Source organism: Solanum dulcamara, chromosome 1, assembly GCF_947179165.1.
Source record: "Solanum dulcamara chromosome 1, daSolDulc1.2, whole genome shotgun sequence".
Taxonomy (NCBI): Eukaryota; Viridiplantae; Streptophyta; class Magnoliopsida; order Solanales; family Solanaceae; genus Solanum; species Solanum dulcamara.
Genome location: NC_077237.1, coordinates 87,174,632 through 87,191,842, shown reverse-complemented (window position 1 = coordinate 87,191,842; position 17,211 = coordinate 87,174,632). Strand labels below are relative to the sequence as shown.

At 31.8% G+C, this 17,211-nt stretch overlaps 4 protein-coding genes across 5 annotated transcripts; 1 reads left to right on the top strand and 3 right to left on the bottom strand.

Moving 5' to 3' along the window:
- Positions 1-295: 295 nt before the first annotated feature.
- Positions 296-3,954, bottom strand: LOC129890659 (probable pectinesterase 29). The gene is made up of 5 exons (XM_055966164.1): positions 3,719-3,954; positions 2,502-2,661; positions 1,723-1,935; positions 678-922; positions 296-494 (listed from the first exon to the last, which is right to left on the bottom strand). The coding sequence occupies exons 1-5, from the start codon at positions 3,952-3,954 to the stop codon at positions 323-325; spliced, it is 1,026 nt and encodes a 341-aa protein (XP_055822139.1). The 3' UTR covers positions 296-322.
- Positions 3,955-4,858: 904 nt separating this feature from the next.
- Positions 4,859-7,292, bottom strand: LOC129882925 (60S ribosomal protein L13a-4). Its single transcript, XM_055957432.1, has 4 exons — positions 6,925-7,292; positions 5,588-5,704; positions 5,419-5,506; positions 4,859-5,175 (listed from the first exon to the last, which is right to left on the bottom strand). The coding sequence occupies exons 1-4, from the start codon at positions 7,194-7,196 to the stop codon at positions 5,032-5,034; spliced, it is 621 nt and encodes a 206-aa protein (XP_055813407.1). The 5' UTR covers positions 7,197-7,292; the 3' UTR covers positions 4,859-5,031.
- Positions 7,293-8,481: 1,189 nt separating this feature from the next.
- Positions 8,482-9,833, top strand: LOC129890648 (cytochrome b5-like). Of its 2 annotated transcripts, none has more exons than XM_055966159.1 (3): positions 8,482-8,615; positions 9,103-9,169; positions 9,488-9,833. In XM_055966159.1, exons 1-3 carry the CDS (start codon positions 8,526-8,528, stop codon positions 9,754-9,756), a joined length of 426 nt encoding a protein of 141 aa, XP_055822134.1. In that variant the 5' UTR covers positions 8,482-8,525; the 3' UTR covers positions 9,757-9,833. The 2 variants fall into 2 exon arrangements, 1 of the variants encoding a protein (XP_055822134.1); XR_008767032.1 differs by having other exon boundaries at positions 8,584-8,615; positions 9,103-9,223; positions 9,488-9,574.
- Positions 9,834-13,755: 3,922 nt separating this feature from the next.
- LOC129882917 (cyclin-dependent kinase inhibitor 4-like) lies at positions 13,756-16,785 on the bottom strand. Its single transcript, XM_055957420.1, has 3 exons — positions 16,203-16,785; positions 14,389-14,589; positions 13,756-14,283 (listed from the first exon to the last, which is right to left on the bottom strand). Exons 1-3 carry the CDS (start codon positions 16,637-16,639, stop codon positions 14,214-14,216), a joined length of 708 nt encoding a protein of 235 aa, XP_055813395.1. The 5' UTR covers positions 16,640-16,785; the 3' UTR covers positions 13,756-14,213.
- Positions 16,786-17,211: the final 426 nt, after the last annotated feature.

The window sequence follows — 17,211 nt, the reverse complement described above, 5'->3', positions numbered from 1 at the left end:
TATCAATCAAGTCGCGTTTTAATATAATGTGAAATGATAAACATGTTTGGGAGTCTTGGGCTCAGAGGTAGACACATGATTTTCACCAAGGACATTCATCATCTACTATATATATGTAAAAATAAATTTTGACCTTCATGAACAAAGTAAAAACCTATTCGATCATTTAATACGTCCATAAGAATAACGACATCACACCAAATGTCCTGCTAATTCATAGGACATACAGCTCAAAGAACAAATAATATTATATGGGTACATAAAATATATCTAGGCTAAGCTAGTCATTTTTTTGTTTAAAGTAAAATAATGTCTAATTAAACTATTGAAGTACTTTCAAGGGTTGTTTGGTCATCCAACCCTCATTATCAATGAATGAGATACTTGTTAATTGTTGTAACTCTTGTTGGCTCAATTTTGCTACCCATGACACTCTTTTTGAAATGCTTGATCCTATTCCTTTGCAACTTCCCTCAGCAAATGTTAATTGTTTCCTACATCATAACCAAAAAAAAGAAGAACATAATTAAATCTCTTTGGTCAGATGTCTCAAATTCGAGTTCTGGAAATATAAGTTTTTATAGTATGTCTAGTAGCCCTAACCCATGGCACAAATGTAAATTAGTCAAGTAAGTGAATTTCGAATATCAGATGATTAAATCGGAAAAAGAACTTACTCTTTGCCAACAAAGAGTCCAGCATCCCAACCTTGAGGAGTGATGACATTAGCCATGGAGGAATCATAGAATAAAACTCTTGCATAGTCTCTCCATGGCCTACCCAAGAAAATTTGTCCATTTCCAGTCACATTACAATTCTTGAACACAAATCCACTTGTATCATTAGGGTTTGATCTTCCTTGTGCTGTTATGTACCCTATTAATCCATCTAAAGCTCCTGCATTTACTGATATTGTACAATTCTGCATATAAAATAATTAAAATATTAAGAAGATTTTAAAATGATTTACTATATATTAATCTATTGAGGAGATTCTTAAAGCAATGGTAAAGTTGTTTATGTACTATAAGGCATATTGATTTAGGGAGAAATCAGTAATTTTTGTTTTAGATCCTATGTTATATTAAGAAATGCCTACAATATATTTAGAACTATAAGATTGTGAACTAGTTATTGGTTTATATTAACTTGAGATCGTTGAACTCATAAACTTCAAATCTTGAATCTGCTTCTGTCTATATGACTTATGATCATGGATTAATTGAGCCATGGAAAAAATCATTGATGCTTGTATCGAGATAGACATGCTAACATTACACAGCTTGGGCGCGGCCTTTTTCGCAGATCCTGCATGAATGTAAAATACCACGTACATAGCTGGTGGAAGAAGGATTTGAAGTTTATAAATTCTAAATTCGCCATCAGATCCATAGATCATTTTAGTTACTAGGTCCACAATTAAATATATATATATATATATATATATAATGGATTTCTTAACACAAATTTAGGGATATAAACAAAAGTTGTTGGATTTGTCCGAATCCGTACCTAATATTATAGCTTTGTCCATTGACTTGATGCACTAAGGTGTCTTTTATTTTTTATTGATTTGTATATGTTTGAACTTTTTATAATTGATTTTTAAAAAAATTATTATTACATTATAATATTAAAATTTATCGGAACAAACAACGATATTATAGAAAGATTTAGTCCATATGATAGTACTTGAAGAAGATGTGGAGAGTAGTGTTTTACCTCATAAATAGATTGACCATTACCAAAGATGAAATCAACAGCTCCTTCAATGGTACAAAGTTTGAAATAATGTCTTCCTTCAACATCCCATAATGTGTCTTGAAATCCAAGAAATTCACACTTGTAAAATATAGATTTGTCACCAGCAATCATGGCTGCCACTGCCATCACCCTTGGATTATTGTTGCTTTTTGGAGGATAATTATAAGAATTCTGATAATAAACAAAAATAATAATAATCAAACCTACTTTTGTAATTAATTGCTAGAATAAAGATAAGAAAAACATATTAGAAAATTAGTACAATAGTCTGTTTCAAAAAGAATGAATGAGTTTGGTCCAAGATAAAAAGTAGAAGTTTAAGTTTATACAATCCAGATTTTTTAAAAGTATTATTGGGTGTCTGTTAGTTCCTACAAAAGTAATGAGTACATCAATAATAATTTTGTGAGAGTCCGCGCAACATATATAGCTACAAAACTGAATAATATCTTTTTTTTCTTTACTTGTTGATGTAAAATAATCTTTTCTTCAATTCAACGAATAAAGTTATTATATTTCCACAATTTAAGTAAATGCGAGATATAATAATTCTCTTTTAATACTTGTAGAAGGAGTTTTGTTGTTGGACAAAACATAACTTTTACGTGTTCAAATAACACGACAAATCTTTTTTGAATAAACAAATCTACTTTACAAATTCATTATTATAAGAATCAGACTAATGACATATACAAAATTATTTTAAAAATCAATAAAAAATTGTGATTTTCACTTACTATGAATGTGATATTTTCCACAATTGTATTGTTAGCTTCAGTAGTGAAAGTAGCATCAGTAGCAATTGAGTCATGGGCATCCCAAGTTACAATGATTTTTCCATTTTCTTCTCCTTTTAGATAAATATATGGCTTCTCTCTAGGGATTTTCACTTGTTCCCTACATGCAATATCACAAAATCATATTATTAAAATAATATAACATATCATACACATGTAAAAAAAAAGAGTTTAAGTTTTACGAACGGATTAGGACTTGAACTAATTATCGCGATCGTGTTGAATCCTTTAAAAATAAAGTATTTTTGAGAATTAATCGACTGAAAAATAATAATATTTTTGAAAAGTCGAAATAATATAACAGTTTATCATGTAACATGAAAGATAGGTTGAATTGGATTGATATTATAATCATTCTATTTCACTACTAAGGAAGGGGAGCCTTGGAGTAACTGGTAAAGTTGCTGCCATGTGACCAGGAGGTCACGGGTTCAAGCCTTGGAAACAGCCTCTGGCAGAAATGCAAGGCAAGGCTGCGTACAATAGACCCTTGTGGTCAGGCCCTTCCCCGGACCCCGCGCATAGCGGGAGCTTTAGTGCACCGGGCTGCCCTTTGCCTCTATTTCACTACTAAAAACTGAAATTAGATGGAACAAATTCTATAGTTAAAATTAAAAGTAAAATTCCTCCCTAATTCAATTTAGCAATATATGAATTATAAATAAAAAATTATTAGGTTCAAGCTATTTAACGACGAAGTTCATAGTACTAACTCCATTTTTTTTTGTAATGTTTACTTATTAGTGTATATAACTTAAATCAGACAAAGTATATATAAAGCAAAATACTAAATTGATACCTATAATGTTATTTAGCGACAAAGTTTAAGGTAAATTTAAACTTTTTTTTGTTTTGTAATGTTTACCGTCAGTGTATATAATTTAAATACAAAAAATATACATAAAGCAAGATACTAAATTGATACCTACATTGTTATTTAGTGACAAATTTCACAGCTAATTTCAGTCATTCTGTAATTTTATTGTCAGTGTGCATAACTTAAATCTGTACAAGAAAATATAAACCAACACCAAGATACTAAACTAACACTTATTTCACGACAAAGTTCATAGCTAATCAGTTTTTTCTGTAATGTTTACTATTAGCGTATATAACTTAAATCTAAAAAAAAGAATTATATAAAGTAGTCAAGATACCTATATTGTCCAGGTTTGATGATAATACATATCCATTTTTGATTATCTTGAGGGACAGAATCAATGGCTGATTGAATAGTTGGAAAATTGCCATGTCCATATGGATCAACATACACTGTTGGATTATTCAATTTTTGCTCTTTAAAATGAAAATCACTAAGAAATTTTGCATTTCCAAGTTCAATAATTCCTATGAAGAAGAAGAAAACAAGAGATATAAAGAAAAAAGAAGCCATATTTTCAAGAAAAGATGAGTATACAAGATTAAAAGTTACAACTTTATATAAAGAGTTGTATAGAAAAAATATAAAACTATATATAGAGAACCCCCTACTTTAATATAACTCTATATTTAGGAGTGACAGAAAGAATAAAATACAACTGTATATAGAGAGACATAAATGGAAAGGAAAACAAATAAATATGGACAAATAAAGAATTTTTCTGGAAAAATAGGATTGATATGAGTTGCAAAATCTTTTTTGAATTGTTAACTTCCATTTTTATTTAATTTTCTTATTTATTGAAAAAAATAATTCTCAAGTACTATTAATTAGAAACATTTTAGAATCTTGGAATTTCCACTGATTGATAATTTAGTTGGAAATATAAAAGGAAAATGGAGAAACATTAATGTTTAGAAACAACTAATTAAAAAAAAAGAAAAAGATAACCCTAAAAGTGTAATCGTTATAATCAACAATTTAAACTAATAAAACTGTTAATATATGTTGTAAAAAAGGATAATCTCACCTTACCCCTCTTACATTATTATGACTATGATATTTTTAAATAACTCTTAGATACTATAATATTTTCTCATATCAGAATTTAATCAAAGTCAATCTTGAATTAAACTTTCCCTTATTAGTCGGAGTATAGGTATATTCTTTTTTCTGCGAGTCGCATAGCTTGATCTTGACCGGTCGGAGGCAAGTACTTGAAAGTGAATCACAGAATATAAGGTCTCACTCAAGGAGTGGCAAATTTAGTTGAAGTTTCGGTTAATGCCATTTTAAAGTAACACTTGATACTATGGAGATTGATATCCACCATGGATCAACAGAGTCGAAGGTTGCAGTTAGTCCAAAGAATAGACTACAGGGAACATAAAAGGTACTAGAGGAGATATAACATCTGTATCACTAAAAGCATGACATTCAATTTCATTACCAAAAACAATGAAAGATAAAGAGTTAGCTGGTAAACTGAAAATAAACCACTCAGGAGGACAACGTAACTAGAAAAAGGTCGAGATTAAGATGAATTATCGATCTTCAACAAAATTGTACTTCAAATAACTATGTCCCAATTCAATATTTGATTGGAGCAATAACAACGAGTTGAGGTCCAAGCTTCTCCTCGGCAGCTTTCTCAGCCTTAACTCTAAGTTTCGCCAACTGCTTTCTCCTCTCGTATGCTACCTGAGCTCTCTCCTTCCTCTTGTTCTCGAGATCCTGTTGTAATCATGATTTCAACAGAGAAGTAAGCAACTATTTGACTGTCATGGGAATGACCACTGAAGAATAAGATGCTATACATAAACAGGGAATGTCAAATGATGCTGAGCACAGGGAAATAATTCTTACTGATTAAAAACACTAAGATGGTCTCATTGTAAATTCTAACTAAAAATGTAGTAATTACCACATGTTGCTTCACTGGATGAGTATGTAAAAGGTAAAGATGAAGAAACTTGCCTTGATAGTATCATAATGGTTCCATCCGACTTCTGATGAAAGCTTGCCCAAGAGACAGTACTTGTGTCCTGCTTGGAGCCTCAATACCCTAAATAACAAAATACAAAAGTGTGAGTGTTACAAGAACGATGATACTAAGAATTTAATTATATCTGTAGCTTCAACTCACTTTAGAGCATCGGGAATGACCATCCTCTTAATCTTGTCATATGGGGGTGGGACACCCTCATAAACTTTCAAGCGGGCAAGTGCAGCAGCCCCACGCTTGGTCTTGTGGGGAATCATCCTAAGGTGAAGACATAATCAGGCAAAAACAGTTACATGGCAAGGATATGAAATAACTACCACAGCCATTAAATCTTTTGAACGCAGAAACAATTCATAATAGAAAATCAACTATAACACTCATTAATCAAACAGGAAAACATAAATAGAATATGAGAGTGAGCAAGTAGCTTGTGGATATGAAACAAACATTGCACCACCTAGACATGCGTGCATGCTAAATGCAACACACCTTTCAGTAAATGCTCGCCCAGGTTCAATCCACAAGTTAAAAATCTTTATCAACATTCAAACAAATATGTAACGCCCTATCTACAATTTGAAGATTTTTGAAACTCCGCAACATATCCACTAAAATCCATGGACATTGAGGCAAATGCTTGTAAATTCGGTAAAAGATAGTAAGCATCCTACACACTCTCTTTTTTTGGGTTGGAAATGGTAATAGCATATTCATTAGCATTAAGTAAATGCTGGAAACCACATTTACAATCACCCTAAACAAAACTTGTTCTTCTTACAATATAACCAAAACTACTTGCACTGATTCCAAAAATACTAATAGAGATACAGCAACATCCTTCATACTACCAAAAGATGGCCCTTTTAGATAAGTCAAACACCTACTACACTATTCATGCAACAAATATATCTACAGCTACAACAGCTATGCCTTAACTCAAAACTAGTTTGCATCAGTAAGGCCAGTCTTCAACATCTATTATGCTTCTTTTGGCACCTGCTCCATTTCGATTATATTGACATGATCTAGCTCAGTAGCTATTGTCAAGGCAGTATTATATACAACTGCAACAGCTATGCCTTTATTCCAAATAAGCTGGATGAATGCACAATATCTATTATGTTTCTTTTAAGCACCAGCTTCATACTAATAATCAAAATCAAACCTTTTAACATAAATTCAAGGTTCTCAGACACGAGAAATACTTAAACATTGCCCCCGAAATGATCGTTGGTAACAGTCTATTATGCTTCAGTTTGGCACCAGCTTCATACTAATAATCAAAATCAAACCTATTAACATAAATTCAATGTTCTCGAACACAAGAGATACTTAAACATTGCCCCAAAATGATATTTCCTACAAATCACTTTAAAACGGAAAAATCATATAATTCAACTTATACATTAAATCCACCAGCAGAAATTGGTTATTTTAAACAATGTAATCAACAAAAAGGGGAGATTAATAAGGCATACCCACGGATTGTACGCCAAAGGATCTTAGAAGGAGCACGGAAATGGATTGGACCATGAGAGGGCTTTGTATTCATTCTCTTACGAAGGAATCTAAGATACTTCATTTTCTGGCGAACAAGTCCACCGGAAAGGCAAATCTCTTCACACCTAACAACAACAACTCTCTGTCCATTGAGAAGCTCTTTCGCCAAAATTGAAGATAGCCTTCCAAGCATATGGTGGCGAGCATCCACCACTATCCTCCTTGCACTGATCCCTGAACCTGATACCATTTTCTCTCTCCTCTTTCTCTCTCTAACACACACACACACACACTGCTAACCCTAGGTTGCTGCTTGTGAAGAAATGGAGGAGGAAGCTAGGGTTTTTGAGGGGAGTTAAATGGGCCGTGAATGAGTTTTACGTGGTTTGGTTTTTTTTGTTGTTTATGGCCCATTAGATATCTGATTTAGATTGAGATCCACATGACTCATATAATTCCTTTGATTTTTCATTCGATGTCTGATATTCTATATTTTGAAGCCCAATTAAAATTTGAATTTACATTAAAAAGTCTCACATTGAAAGAGAAAATACTTTATAATAAGGACGACTCCATAACCGAGGGTTCGAATCAATGATTCATAACAATTTTTATTTTATTTCTCATTACATGGTTATTATCTTCTCCGGAGCCGCGTTATATTTAAATTCATATCGAAAAGTCTTGTATTGAAAGGCAAATTTCTCTCTAACAATGATTTTGTAGTCAGGGTTCGAATCAATGATTCACAACAATTTAATTCTTTTTTGATTTCTCATCCAATGTCTGTCACCTGTTTTAGAGTTTGATTTTAATTAAATTCATGTCGGAAAGCTTCATGTTGAAATATAAACTGCTTTCTAACAAATACGATTCCATATTCGAGGTTTGAATCAATGACTCATAACAAATTATTTTTCATTCGATGTCCGTTACCTGATTTAGAGTCCGACTACATTTAAATTGATCACGTTGAAAAGTCTCACATTGAAATGTTATAAATTGCTTCTAACAAAGATGAGTCAGTAGCCGAGGTTCGAACCAATGACTCATAACATTTTTTTTGATTTTTCATCTGGTGTCCGTTATCCACTTTGGAGCAACTATATTTAAATTCATGTCTGGAAAAAATCATATGAAACTTCATATTATATATTAACGAGATAATGATATACAAACTACCCAATAATGTACCACAAAAAAAATATATATACATATATACCAACCACCAAATAGCATCTAAGTTTGCAGATACCAATTATAATTTAGCTAAATACAGAGAGGATAAAATTTATATTCAAAATTTGTTTTTTCATTTAATTGACCCCTTTCAACATCACCTTTTTTATTTTTTTAAACATCACCTTTTTCTGGTCCATGCATTATGACAAAATAATAATCATCACTTGAATATAATTGAACATTAAAATAAATGGATATATCACTTTCATGGTACACAAGAAAAATACTTGTTTATTTGAACAATAATTATGCCATAGCTTGAGTGGTTGTGTCTATATATGGATTGATGAAATAACACTTAGAAGCATAGGGGGGAAAAGAAAAAAGAAAAGGAGTTATGGGAGTTGATAATAAAGTTTTGAAAACATATTATGAAGTTTCTTTGCATAATAGTCCTAAAGATTGTTGGGTTATCATAAATGCTAAGGTATGTAATTAAAATTTTCACTATCATTTCGTGCACAAAATATTTCGTATTTATAAAGGTGATAGATAAGAATTGTATTATCCTCATAACATAAGCATTAATAGCTAGTTTGATGGTCTAAACTCATGACTTGTAGATCAGATAAATTCTCTCTTCGATCTAATGAAAAACATCGTTTTGTTGCAAAAAAAAATAAATACTAGCTAGGTTTAATTTAATTATGATATTTTATGATCTCAAACTACATGTCTTATTGTATTTATGCAAGGTAAGACTGCGTATAATAGACTCTTGTGGTCGGAACCTTCCCCGAACCCTACACATAACGAGATTTTTAGTGCATCGGACTGCCTTTTTTTAAAATTGTATTTATGGAAGTCAACCCTGATGATGTCATAGAGCAAAATTATGATATGATCATAGAGTTTATTTTTGATATATACACATTTGTATCAGAAATTACATAAAAGTATTTTAATACATGCAGGCATACAATGTGACAAACTTCCTAAATGATCATCCTGGTGGTGAAGAAGTCTTGTTGGCAGCAGCAGGTACACCCAAGCAAGCTTATACTATTACGCTTACGATCAGAATCTTATAATTAGGTTGGACCTACCTTTGCATACCTCCGTTACTCTTTGTATTTAGTAAAAGGGTAACCTGCCCCCAAATTAGTTTTTCATACAAGGCGGATCCACAATATGACATGTGTGTTTACGAAAATTCAATAACTTTTGTCTATATACTGTATATGTATTAAGAAATTTATTAAATATATGAATATGAATTAGTTATTATTATACATATAAACTCATAAACTTCAAATTCTATGTCCGTCTCTGATTTCATATGGAAATTTAATTTTATAGGTAAGGATGCAAGTGAAGAGTTTGAAGAAGCAGGACATGGGAGTGCAGCAAGATTGATGCTAGATGAATTCTATGTGGGAGAAATTGATCCTTCTACAAAAAATAATGCCACTTTGGGCACAACTTCATCAACAAATTTTGTTCAAAAGCAGAATAAAATTGATTATTATCAAGGCAAGTCATCTAGGCAATATGTAAAGCTTCTTCAATTTTTGGTGCCAATTGTAATCTTGGGATTGGGAAGTACTCTACTTAACTTTTGGTATTGAAAGGAAGAAAAAAAACACTTTAGTGTTTGGCTTTTCATTTTCACATTTGTGTCATTTACTGATGGTTCATCGAAAATAATCTCTATTTAAATTTTATATATTTTGAATAATCTTTATGTTATGAGGTTAGTTTTTAGGGTTGAATCATATTCAAGATTCATTTTTTTTTATCGTAATATCTGAATTAACTTTAATCTCAAATCTTAATTTGTTTGATGTTAAAGTTAAAGTTGATTTGAAATTAAAATTTATTGGTGAGAAAACCCTTTCCAAGTGGCCCCAAAACTCAAAGTATGACCACAAGAGACTCAAGAAATAATCAACATGATCATCACATGTGTAGAATGACCAGTAACATTCTATGTGAAGAGGGCCCAAATTAAAGGCCATTTCAGAAGCAATCATTTTTTTTCTTAGAAAACTACTTAAATTATCTGTTATAGGAGAAAATATTAATTAGGAGAAGATTTTGATTATTTTACCCTCAATATTATTTATTCTATTAATTTATTTGTAATTTTCAAGAATAATTACTACTGTTAAGGATGAAATAAAAAAATAATTAATCTTGTTTAAAACTTCTAAAAACATAAATAATTTAAAATAATTTTAGAAATTACAACAGATAATTTGAGGAGGAGTATTGAGAAAAATTGAAAGATTGTTATTCTCAATGAGGAAACAAAAACATTATCTGGTTATGAGTTACGACCAAATGCACACCTCACAACACAATCTCAACTAGTATATACTCACTATATATATGCATGGCAGCTCTTGTAAGAAGGCACAAGCAATTAATTTGTGCATCATATTGGCATGTGTTACTACAATTGCAAACTTCAAGAAAGTTACATGTGTCTATAAATGGAATGAAATGGATGTCTGAAATTAAGACTCGCTTCTGGGATACTTTGTGATATGAATGTGTCGTCAAGGTTTAAAGGTAAATTCTACAGAATGTTGTGATTAGACCTAATTTGTTGTATGGGGCATAGTGTTGGTCAGTCAAGAATATCCACGTACAAAATATGAACATAGCGAGATGATGATGCTCAAATGGGTGTGTTGATTTACGGAAAAGATATGATTAGAAACGAAATTATACAAAGTAAGGTGGGAGTGACCTTCATCAGAGAAGATGAGGAAAGCGAGACTGAGATGATTCGAACATGTGAATAGGATAGCGAGCATACGACTATAAGGAAGCATGAGAGGGTGCGTGGTTGTAGTAGGGGTTAGGAAAGGTAGAGGTAGACCGAAGAAGAACTAAGGGAGAAAGAGGTGATTAGATGACATGCCACAACTTAAGAATATGATCTTAGATAGAAAAATATGAAGATCAAGAATCAACGTAGAAGATTAGTAGACATAATTGAATGTTGTCACACTTTATGTGGAAGAGGCAGGATCTAGCCCCCTCGCCTCTTCTCCTTTTTAGTGTAGTATTCTTTAGTTATATCACATATATAGTTTCTCACTCTTTGATGTACTATTACTATTTGTGGTTGTGCGTTTGTTTTGTATCTTGCTATTTGTTATGTTATTTTTCTTATAATTTTGCGTTGAATATATAATTTTTGATTGAGAGTTTATCAAAAATAATTTTTCTACTCTAGAAAAATAAAAATAAGATATATGTACACCACTTTCTTCAAATTTCATATACAAAATTATATTAAATATATTATTATTATGGTATATAATTATTATACATGATAACAAATAATTAGGATTAGACAGGTGAGATTTTTCTAATTTTCTATTTTAAGTGGAACAAGACATTGTCTGACCTTAGTACTGTTCATGATGCACAAATCTCCACATTATGACTTCATCTACAGTTGGCTTCCAAAGTCTTCTGTAGAAGTGGGCCTTTTACATAAAAACAACAAACTAGTTCTGAAATGTGAATTAATATTTAAAGGGTGAAAATGTTTTCACCTTATATTATTGAGTTTTAGCCTCAATAAATATTTTATTAGGGTTGTTTTGAGGATTAAGAATAAAATTTTGACCTATTCATCATACTTTAGTTGCATGTTGGAACTTATTAAGAATAAAATTATGTATCACAGGCAATTTCATCTATAAAATTTAAATTCGAGACTTTAATTAACAATGAAAGACATGCGATAGGAAAGGGTATCATACTTTAGTTGCATGGTAGAACTTATTAAGAATAAAATTATGTATCACAGATAATTTTATTTATAAAATTTAAATTTAAAATTTTTAATTAAAAATGAAAGACATGCGATAGAAAGGGATGAAACAGTAAAAAAAAAAAAAATATCGTGGGAGGCAATATTTTTTAACAAGAAAGAATAATTGGTTAACAATGCCCACTTAAGTAATGAGATAAAACACTTTTCAAGTGTTATTTCCCAAATTTGTAATCTAGCAAAAGAGTGTTATTGGGAATTGGAAATTCTTAATTTCACAAAATTGATGATGCCATTAAAGAATTATTTCACATAATTGATGATGCCATTAAAAAAATAACATAAATCCACTATAACCTCCAACTAAAAGCCTCATTTTTTCCCCTCAAGATATTATTCAAATGCATGTGCAATTTACTCACTCCATTTCATTTTACTTAGCATATGTTGATCTGATATGTTTTTTAAGAAAAGTTTAATTAAAGGTACATATTATCAAACTAGTCTCATTAATAATATTTTAATTAAAGGTAAAGTTTAATTAAAGGTACATATTATCAAACTAGTCTCATTAATAATATTTTGAAATTTTAAATTTACTATTACTACTATAAATAGTTATTTAATACTATGATTATTATATAGTAAAATGAAATGGAGGGAGAACTTTACTTAAAAATGTTTTAGAATTTAGACAATTTGTAATTGAAAGGAAAGTTACTTTTTTGGATTATTTTTCAACAATGGTGAAGGGACAAGATGCTGCCTAACTTTTTGACCTTATTTTATTGGGATTAATGAAGAAAGCAAATTAGGTGTCATTTGCTTATGAGGTCTATTGCTTTTTAAAATCTACAAGTCAATTCCTTTAGCATTATTATCTATAAAGAACAAGTTCAAATGGTGAAAATTGTCATTCATGCTTGTAATAAAATAAATTATCTACATTATATCTCTTTTAAGTTTTAACTCTTTTCAAATTGCAAAATGCTACATCACAAAGCCTACGTAAACATGAAATACTATGTAAACATGAAATATTATGTGCACAGAGCTATCTTTTTTTTAATATTACTTTTGAGACCTTTAATAACCTTTTCTTAGTTTCAAATGAACTATACTTTTTCATAGTCTGAGAGAAATTTTCTTACAGGAAGGAGTGGGGGCAAGAAACAGTATAAAGTCCAACTATCATCAGTTTCCACAAAACACAATTCTTCATACACCACTCCACTAATTTTCATAAATTCTTCCAGTCTTTTTCTTTTAATTATTATTTTTGGTTTGTGAACAAGATTTGCAAATCAATCATATAGAGCTGTTGTACCATTAATATAGAAAAAGGTAAACCAGATAGACATGATAAGCAGGCAAAGAAAGAATCTTCCAACACATATCCACCAAACATAGAAACAACCCCACCACATTCTCACTAGCAGCTGAAAAGGGCCAAGGCTTCATTTAAGAGCAACAAGGACCTTATTAGCCCCACAATATTAATCGTGATGTCCAGGTCAATTTTTATGCACAGAATATATTTCAATTCCACCAACAATTACAGACACCAGATAACTCTATCCACAAAGACTAGGACAACATGAGACTTCATGATTTTCATCTCACTTCATTGACCATGCTTTTGTGCACCTCGACTAGTTCCACCTGTCACCTCCCACCAACAATAAATATCGAATAACTCTGTCCACTCAGATTAAGATAACTTGAGACCTCATGATTCTCAACTCAACTCACCCCATTTATCAACCGCCATATACCCTTGGGTGACCAACCATACATTTTCTAAGAACAGGATAGAGGAAAAGACAGTAATGAATAAGGTAAACTTTGAAGCTCAATATTTTATTCATCACTGGAACGGACAACAAAGGTTGGGTTGGGGGTTGGGGGAGGGGGGGATTACATGATAATGGAAACAAAGATTACTAGACTGAACTCATGTACTACAACACTATGACTAACATAACCATTATGACTACAACAACCACCCTTTGACGTTCTGTTAGACAAAGGATCTCCTTATATTTGTTGAATAAATTCACACACTGTTATGCTACAGATCACTAGTCTACAGTTTAGAACTTGCTGTCCTAAATTCTTTACAAGGGTGACTGGAAACAAAATATGACCATCACCAAGTAGGGACTAACTAACAATCCTTGTTGTTTTCCTACCATTATCTAGACCTAAAGATCAAACAAGAAAATGCTGGACAAGTCCTCCTGGGATGCCGATACCATATGTCCATATCTACCGATCTAGTTCAAACCATTTCTAACCATCTACTTTCACCCATTCGTAACGTCCAGGGAGGGGCTTGTCATTCACTGGATCAAAGTTGTACCTGCATACCATTTCAAAACAGGATCAATAAGAAGAAGAGGGTGTATCTGTAACTTGAGCAATTGAGAATCAACACTTAAAACATGAGAGCCATGAAAATCCATACTTCTCAATGAATTCTCTCTGCTGCTTCTTTTCTGCAGCAAAGAAGCCCTTCATTTCATGAGCTGTTGGGATAATTAGTTGCGGTGAATTTGGCTCTCCGTCGTTAGCTTCACTAGCATTGTTAGGTCTTGTACTGGAACCAGGGGTTTGTATGTTATTTGGGTCCCTGATCAAACTGCAAGGTGTGCTCTCCCTAGTGGTCCTATAAGAAAGTGTAAAACCTTTTATATTAGTGCTAATCATATCCACTGGTTCACCTGAACTACAGAGATAGGCTTCGTAAGCCTATGGCAAAAAAGAGACAGCACGGTGCACTAATTTCCCGTTTTGCGAGACCACAAGAGTCTATAGTACGCAGCCTTACCCTGCACTCAATTAAAAGAAAGAAACAAAAGCAATAAAAGGAATTCACTTAGTGGCTCTTCTTTCCTCTTATCTATCCAAGTTCCAATCATATAGGGTACCCCACATTCATTTTCAATGGCAAATGCTCCCAACAATGATTGCAACTATTTAAATTTAAACAGAAAGATACCAATATACATGTAGACAATACACATTTTTTTCACCATGGAATTTTCAATGACATAGATGTAATTTAAAATGGGACTGCAAATATATAGCAGTAGTAGTAGTACAGCTATCTTGTCTTTTTGTTAGGTAGAACAATCAAGAAATGAATTCATTTATGTACCTTATATTATATATATATATACTCACCATATCAAATCAAATGCCATTTGCTGTTTGATTGTTCATAAAAGCCATAATGAAGAACAAATGATCAGCACCATCAAATGAAAATGTGCTGATGACAAGGGTGTTATGGTCAAGAATCGTACAAACGAAGATGGTATAAGGAATGACTTCTCGAACTTTTTATAGTTAATTTTGGAAGAGTAATTTGCAAATTTTGATAAAACCACCAATTCTGTCTCTTACATAAAGCAGAGAATACAGATACTTCATTTACTATGCAATTTCGGACACGTTGAGAAAAAAATTACAACAGAACAAAAGAACACAATGGGAATTCTAGCAGCTCGGGGAATCAGGGACGGCGCCGATTCACTGATTTTATTCCCTTTTAACAGACCACATAAAAATAACGGCGTAAAAGATAGAATTAACATTTTAACTTTGATCAAACAAAGACCAGCGCGATAACTATAGAGGCAGCACATAAGAAATTGCCCCTCCTCTTCTAACACAATCTAATTGTGATACAGTTAACAAATGCAACACATAAGCAATTCCTTTAAAGCAATAGAAAAAAGTTTTCTTTGAAAACTGACATTACTTCTAAAAATTCCCTGTGAACTAATATGGCTACAAGACAATAATCTATCTTACGCATTTACCAACTTTATACAGGTAAGCAAGTCATTAAAAAACACAACTTTCTATCAAATTTTATGAGAAAGTTCTGATTTCATGACAAAATGGAAAAATCACTCTCTAAAACCAGAAATCAGGCCATAAAAAGTTTTGATTTTTCCAAAACATTAAAAAATGGATTATCTAATTAACCCATGAACATTTAATCAGAGGATAAAACTAGATAATAATGGAAATAAGAAAAAGATTCTTTGGAAATTAACCCAAAAAAGGAGAAAAATGTATAAAGGGAAATTCTTTTAGTATTCCAGGAATCTCATTAGCTCAGTTGATTGACTATGCAAACTTCGATTTCTGACTTACCAGTAAACAGAGCATCAACCCTAATCATCAATTGTGACATGCATGCTGAAAAATCTAACAGCTACATAGAGAGAATTTAACAAAAATTGAAGGTAAAAGAAGCCGAAAACTCACCTCTCTCTACCATCGAATTCCAGCAAGTTTTCTCCTTCACAGCTTCCATTTTTGTTAATTTCCTTCTGGGTTTCCTGAATTTCTTCCTTTTCCTCCATTTCACCCTCAACCGACCCAGAATTCCAAGATTTCCCCTTCATCTCCTTCACGCTCAAACTCCTATTCTGTCTTTTCGATTCCTTCAAAGGGTGTTTCTGTCTTTTCCCTTCAAAACCCACCAAGGGTTTCTCAAGCCGCCTGCTCCTCAGCTGCAGATAACACCCATCACCACCGCCGGCGGCGGCGGCGGCGGCAATAGCCGTATCAGAGCTCGATTTCTTCAATCGCTGAAGAGCTAGGGTTTTAGCTCTTGTACGAACACCAAGAGGACTCACATCCAAAACAGCAACAACTTCCCCAGTAGTTTTTGTATTCCTCTTCCTCATATACTTCCCCATTTCCCCCCTCTCAAATCTTGATTTTTTTTCTTCTTTGCTCTGTTTTTTTAAGCTCTTCTTCTTATGGAGCTTAAAGGGTAGAAAAAAGAACTATTTCAGTTGTTGGTTAAGAGAAGAAGGGGATTTTGCAGTTGTTGGTTGAAGAGAGATTGATAGAGAGAGAAGAGGATATATATATATACATACGGAGTATATTTTTTTTTGATTTTTTGATCCAATTAAATTCGGATTGCGCACTATAAAATTTATTAAAGGATGATATTTTCAACTGAATTTTTTTCATTTTTAGAACTCAAATACTGAAACAAGTGTTGATTGGGGGGCTTTGATGTACTTTTGATTATTTCATGATTATTTTAATTTTATTATTTTAAAAAAATAAAAATAAAATAGTTTTATGAAATTTTTTATATTAAAAGTTGTTTTTCTTGACGATAATCGCATATTAATATAAAATTAATAAGTAGATTATATTTTTTTAGCGAGTATTATTTTTTTTATTTTAATTTTTCAATTTAAATGTGAATTTACGCTTATTAATTATTGAAATGTTTTGTTCATGAATTTTTTGT

Coding starts and splice junctions, on each gene's coding strand:
- LOC129890659 (XM_055966164.1), bottom strand. CDS start 3,954: ATGGCTTCTTTTTTCTTTATATCTCTTGTTTTCTTCTTCTTCATAGGA. Junction 2,662..3,718: donor ATCAAACCTGGACAATATAG/GTATCTTGACTA, acceptor TATTGCATGTAG/GGAACAAGTGAAAATCCCTA. Junction 495..677: donor GGACTCTTTGTTGGCAAAGA/GTAAGTTCTTTT, acceptor GTTATGATGTAG/GAAACAATTAACATTTGCTG.
- LOC129882925 (XM_055957432.1), bottom strand. CDS start 7,196: ATGGTATCAGGTTCAGGGATCAGTGCAAGGAGGATAGTGGTGGATGCT. Junction 5,507..5,587: donor GTCATTCCCGATGCTCTAAA/GTGAGTTGAAGC, acceptor TTTGTTATTTAG/GGTATTGAGGCTCCAAGCAG. Junction 5,176..5,418: donor ACCATTATGATACTATCAAG/GCAAGTTTCTTC, acceptor TGATTACAACAG/GATCTCGAGAACAAGAGGAA.
- LOC129890648 (XM_055966159.1), top strand. CDS start 8,526: ATGGGAGTTGATAATAAAGTTTTGAAAACATATTATGAAGTTTCTTTG. Junction 8,616..9,102: donor GGGTTATCATAAATGCTAAG/GTATGTAATTAA, acceptor TAATACATGCAG/GCATACAATGTGACAAACTT. Junction 9,170..9,487: donor AGTCTTGTTGGCAGCAGCAG/GTACACCCAAGC, acceptor TTAATTTTATAG/GTAAGGATGCAAGTGAAGAG.
- LOC129882917 (XM_055957420.1), bottom strand. CDS start 16,639: ATGGGGAAGTATATGAGGAAGAGGAATACAAAAACTACTGGGGAAGTT. Junction 14,590..16,202: donor GAATTCGATGGTAGAGAGAG/GTGAGTTTTCGG, acceptor ACTTTCTTATAG/GACCACTAGGGAGAGCACAC. Junction 14,284..14,388: donor CAGAGAGAATTCATTGAGAA/GTATGGATTTTC, acceptor AATGGTATGCAG/GTACAACTTTGATCCAGTGA.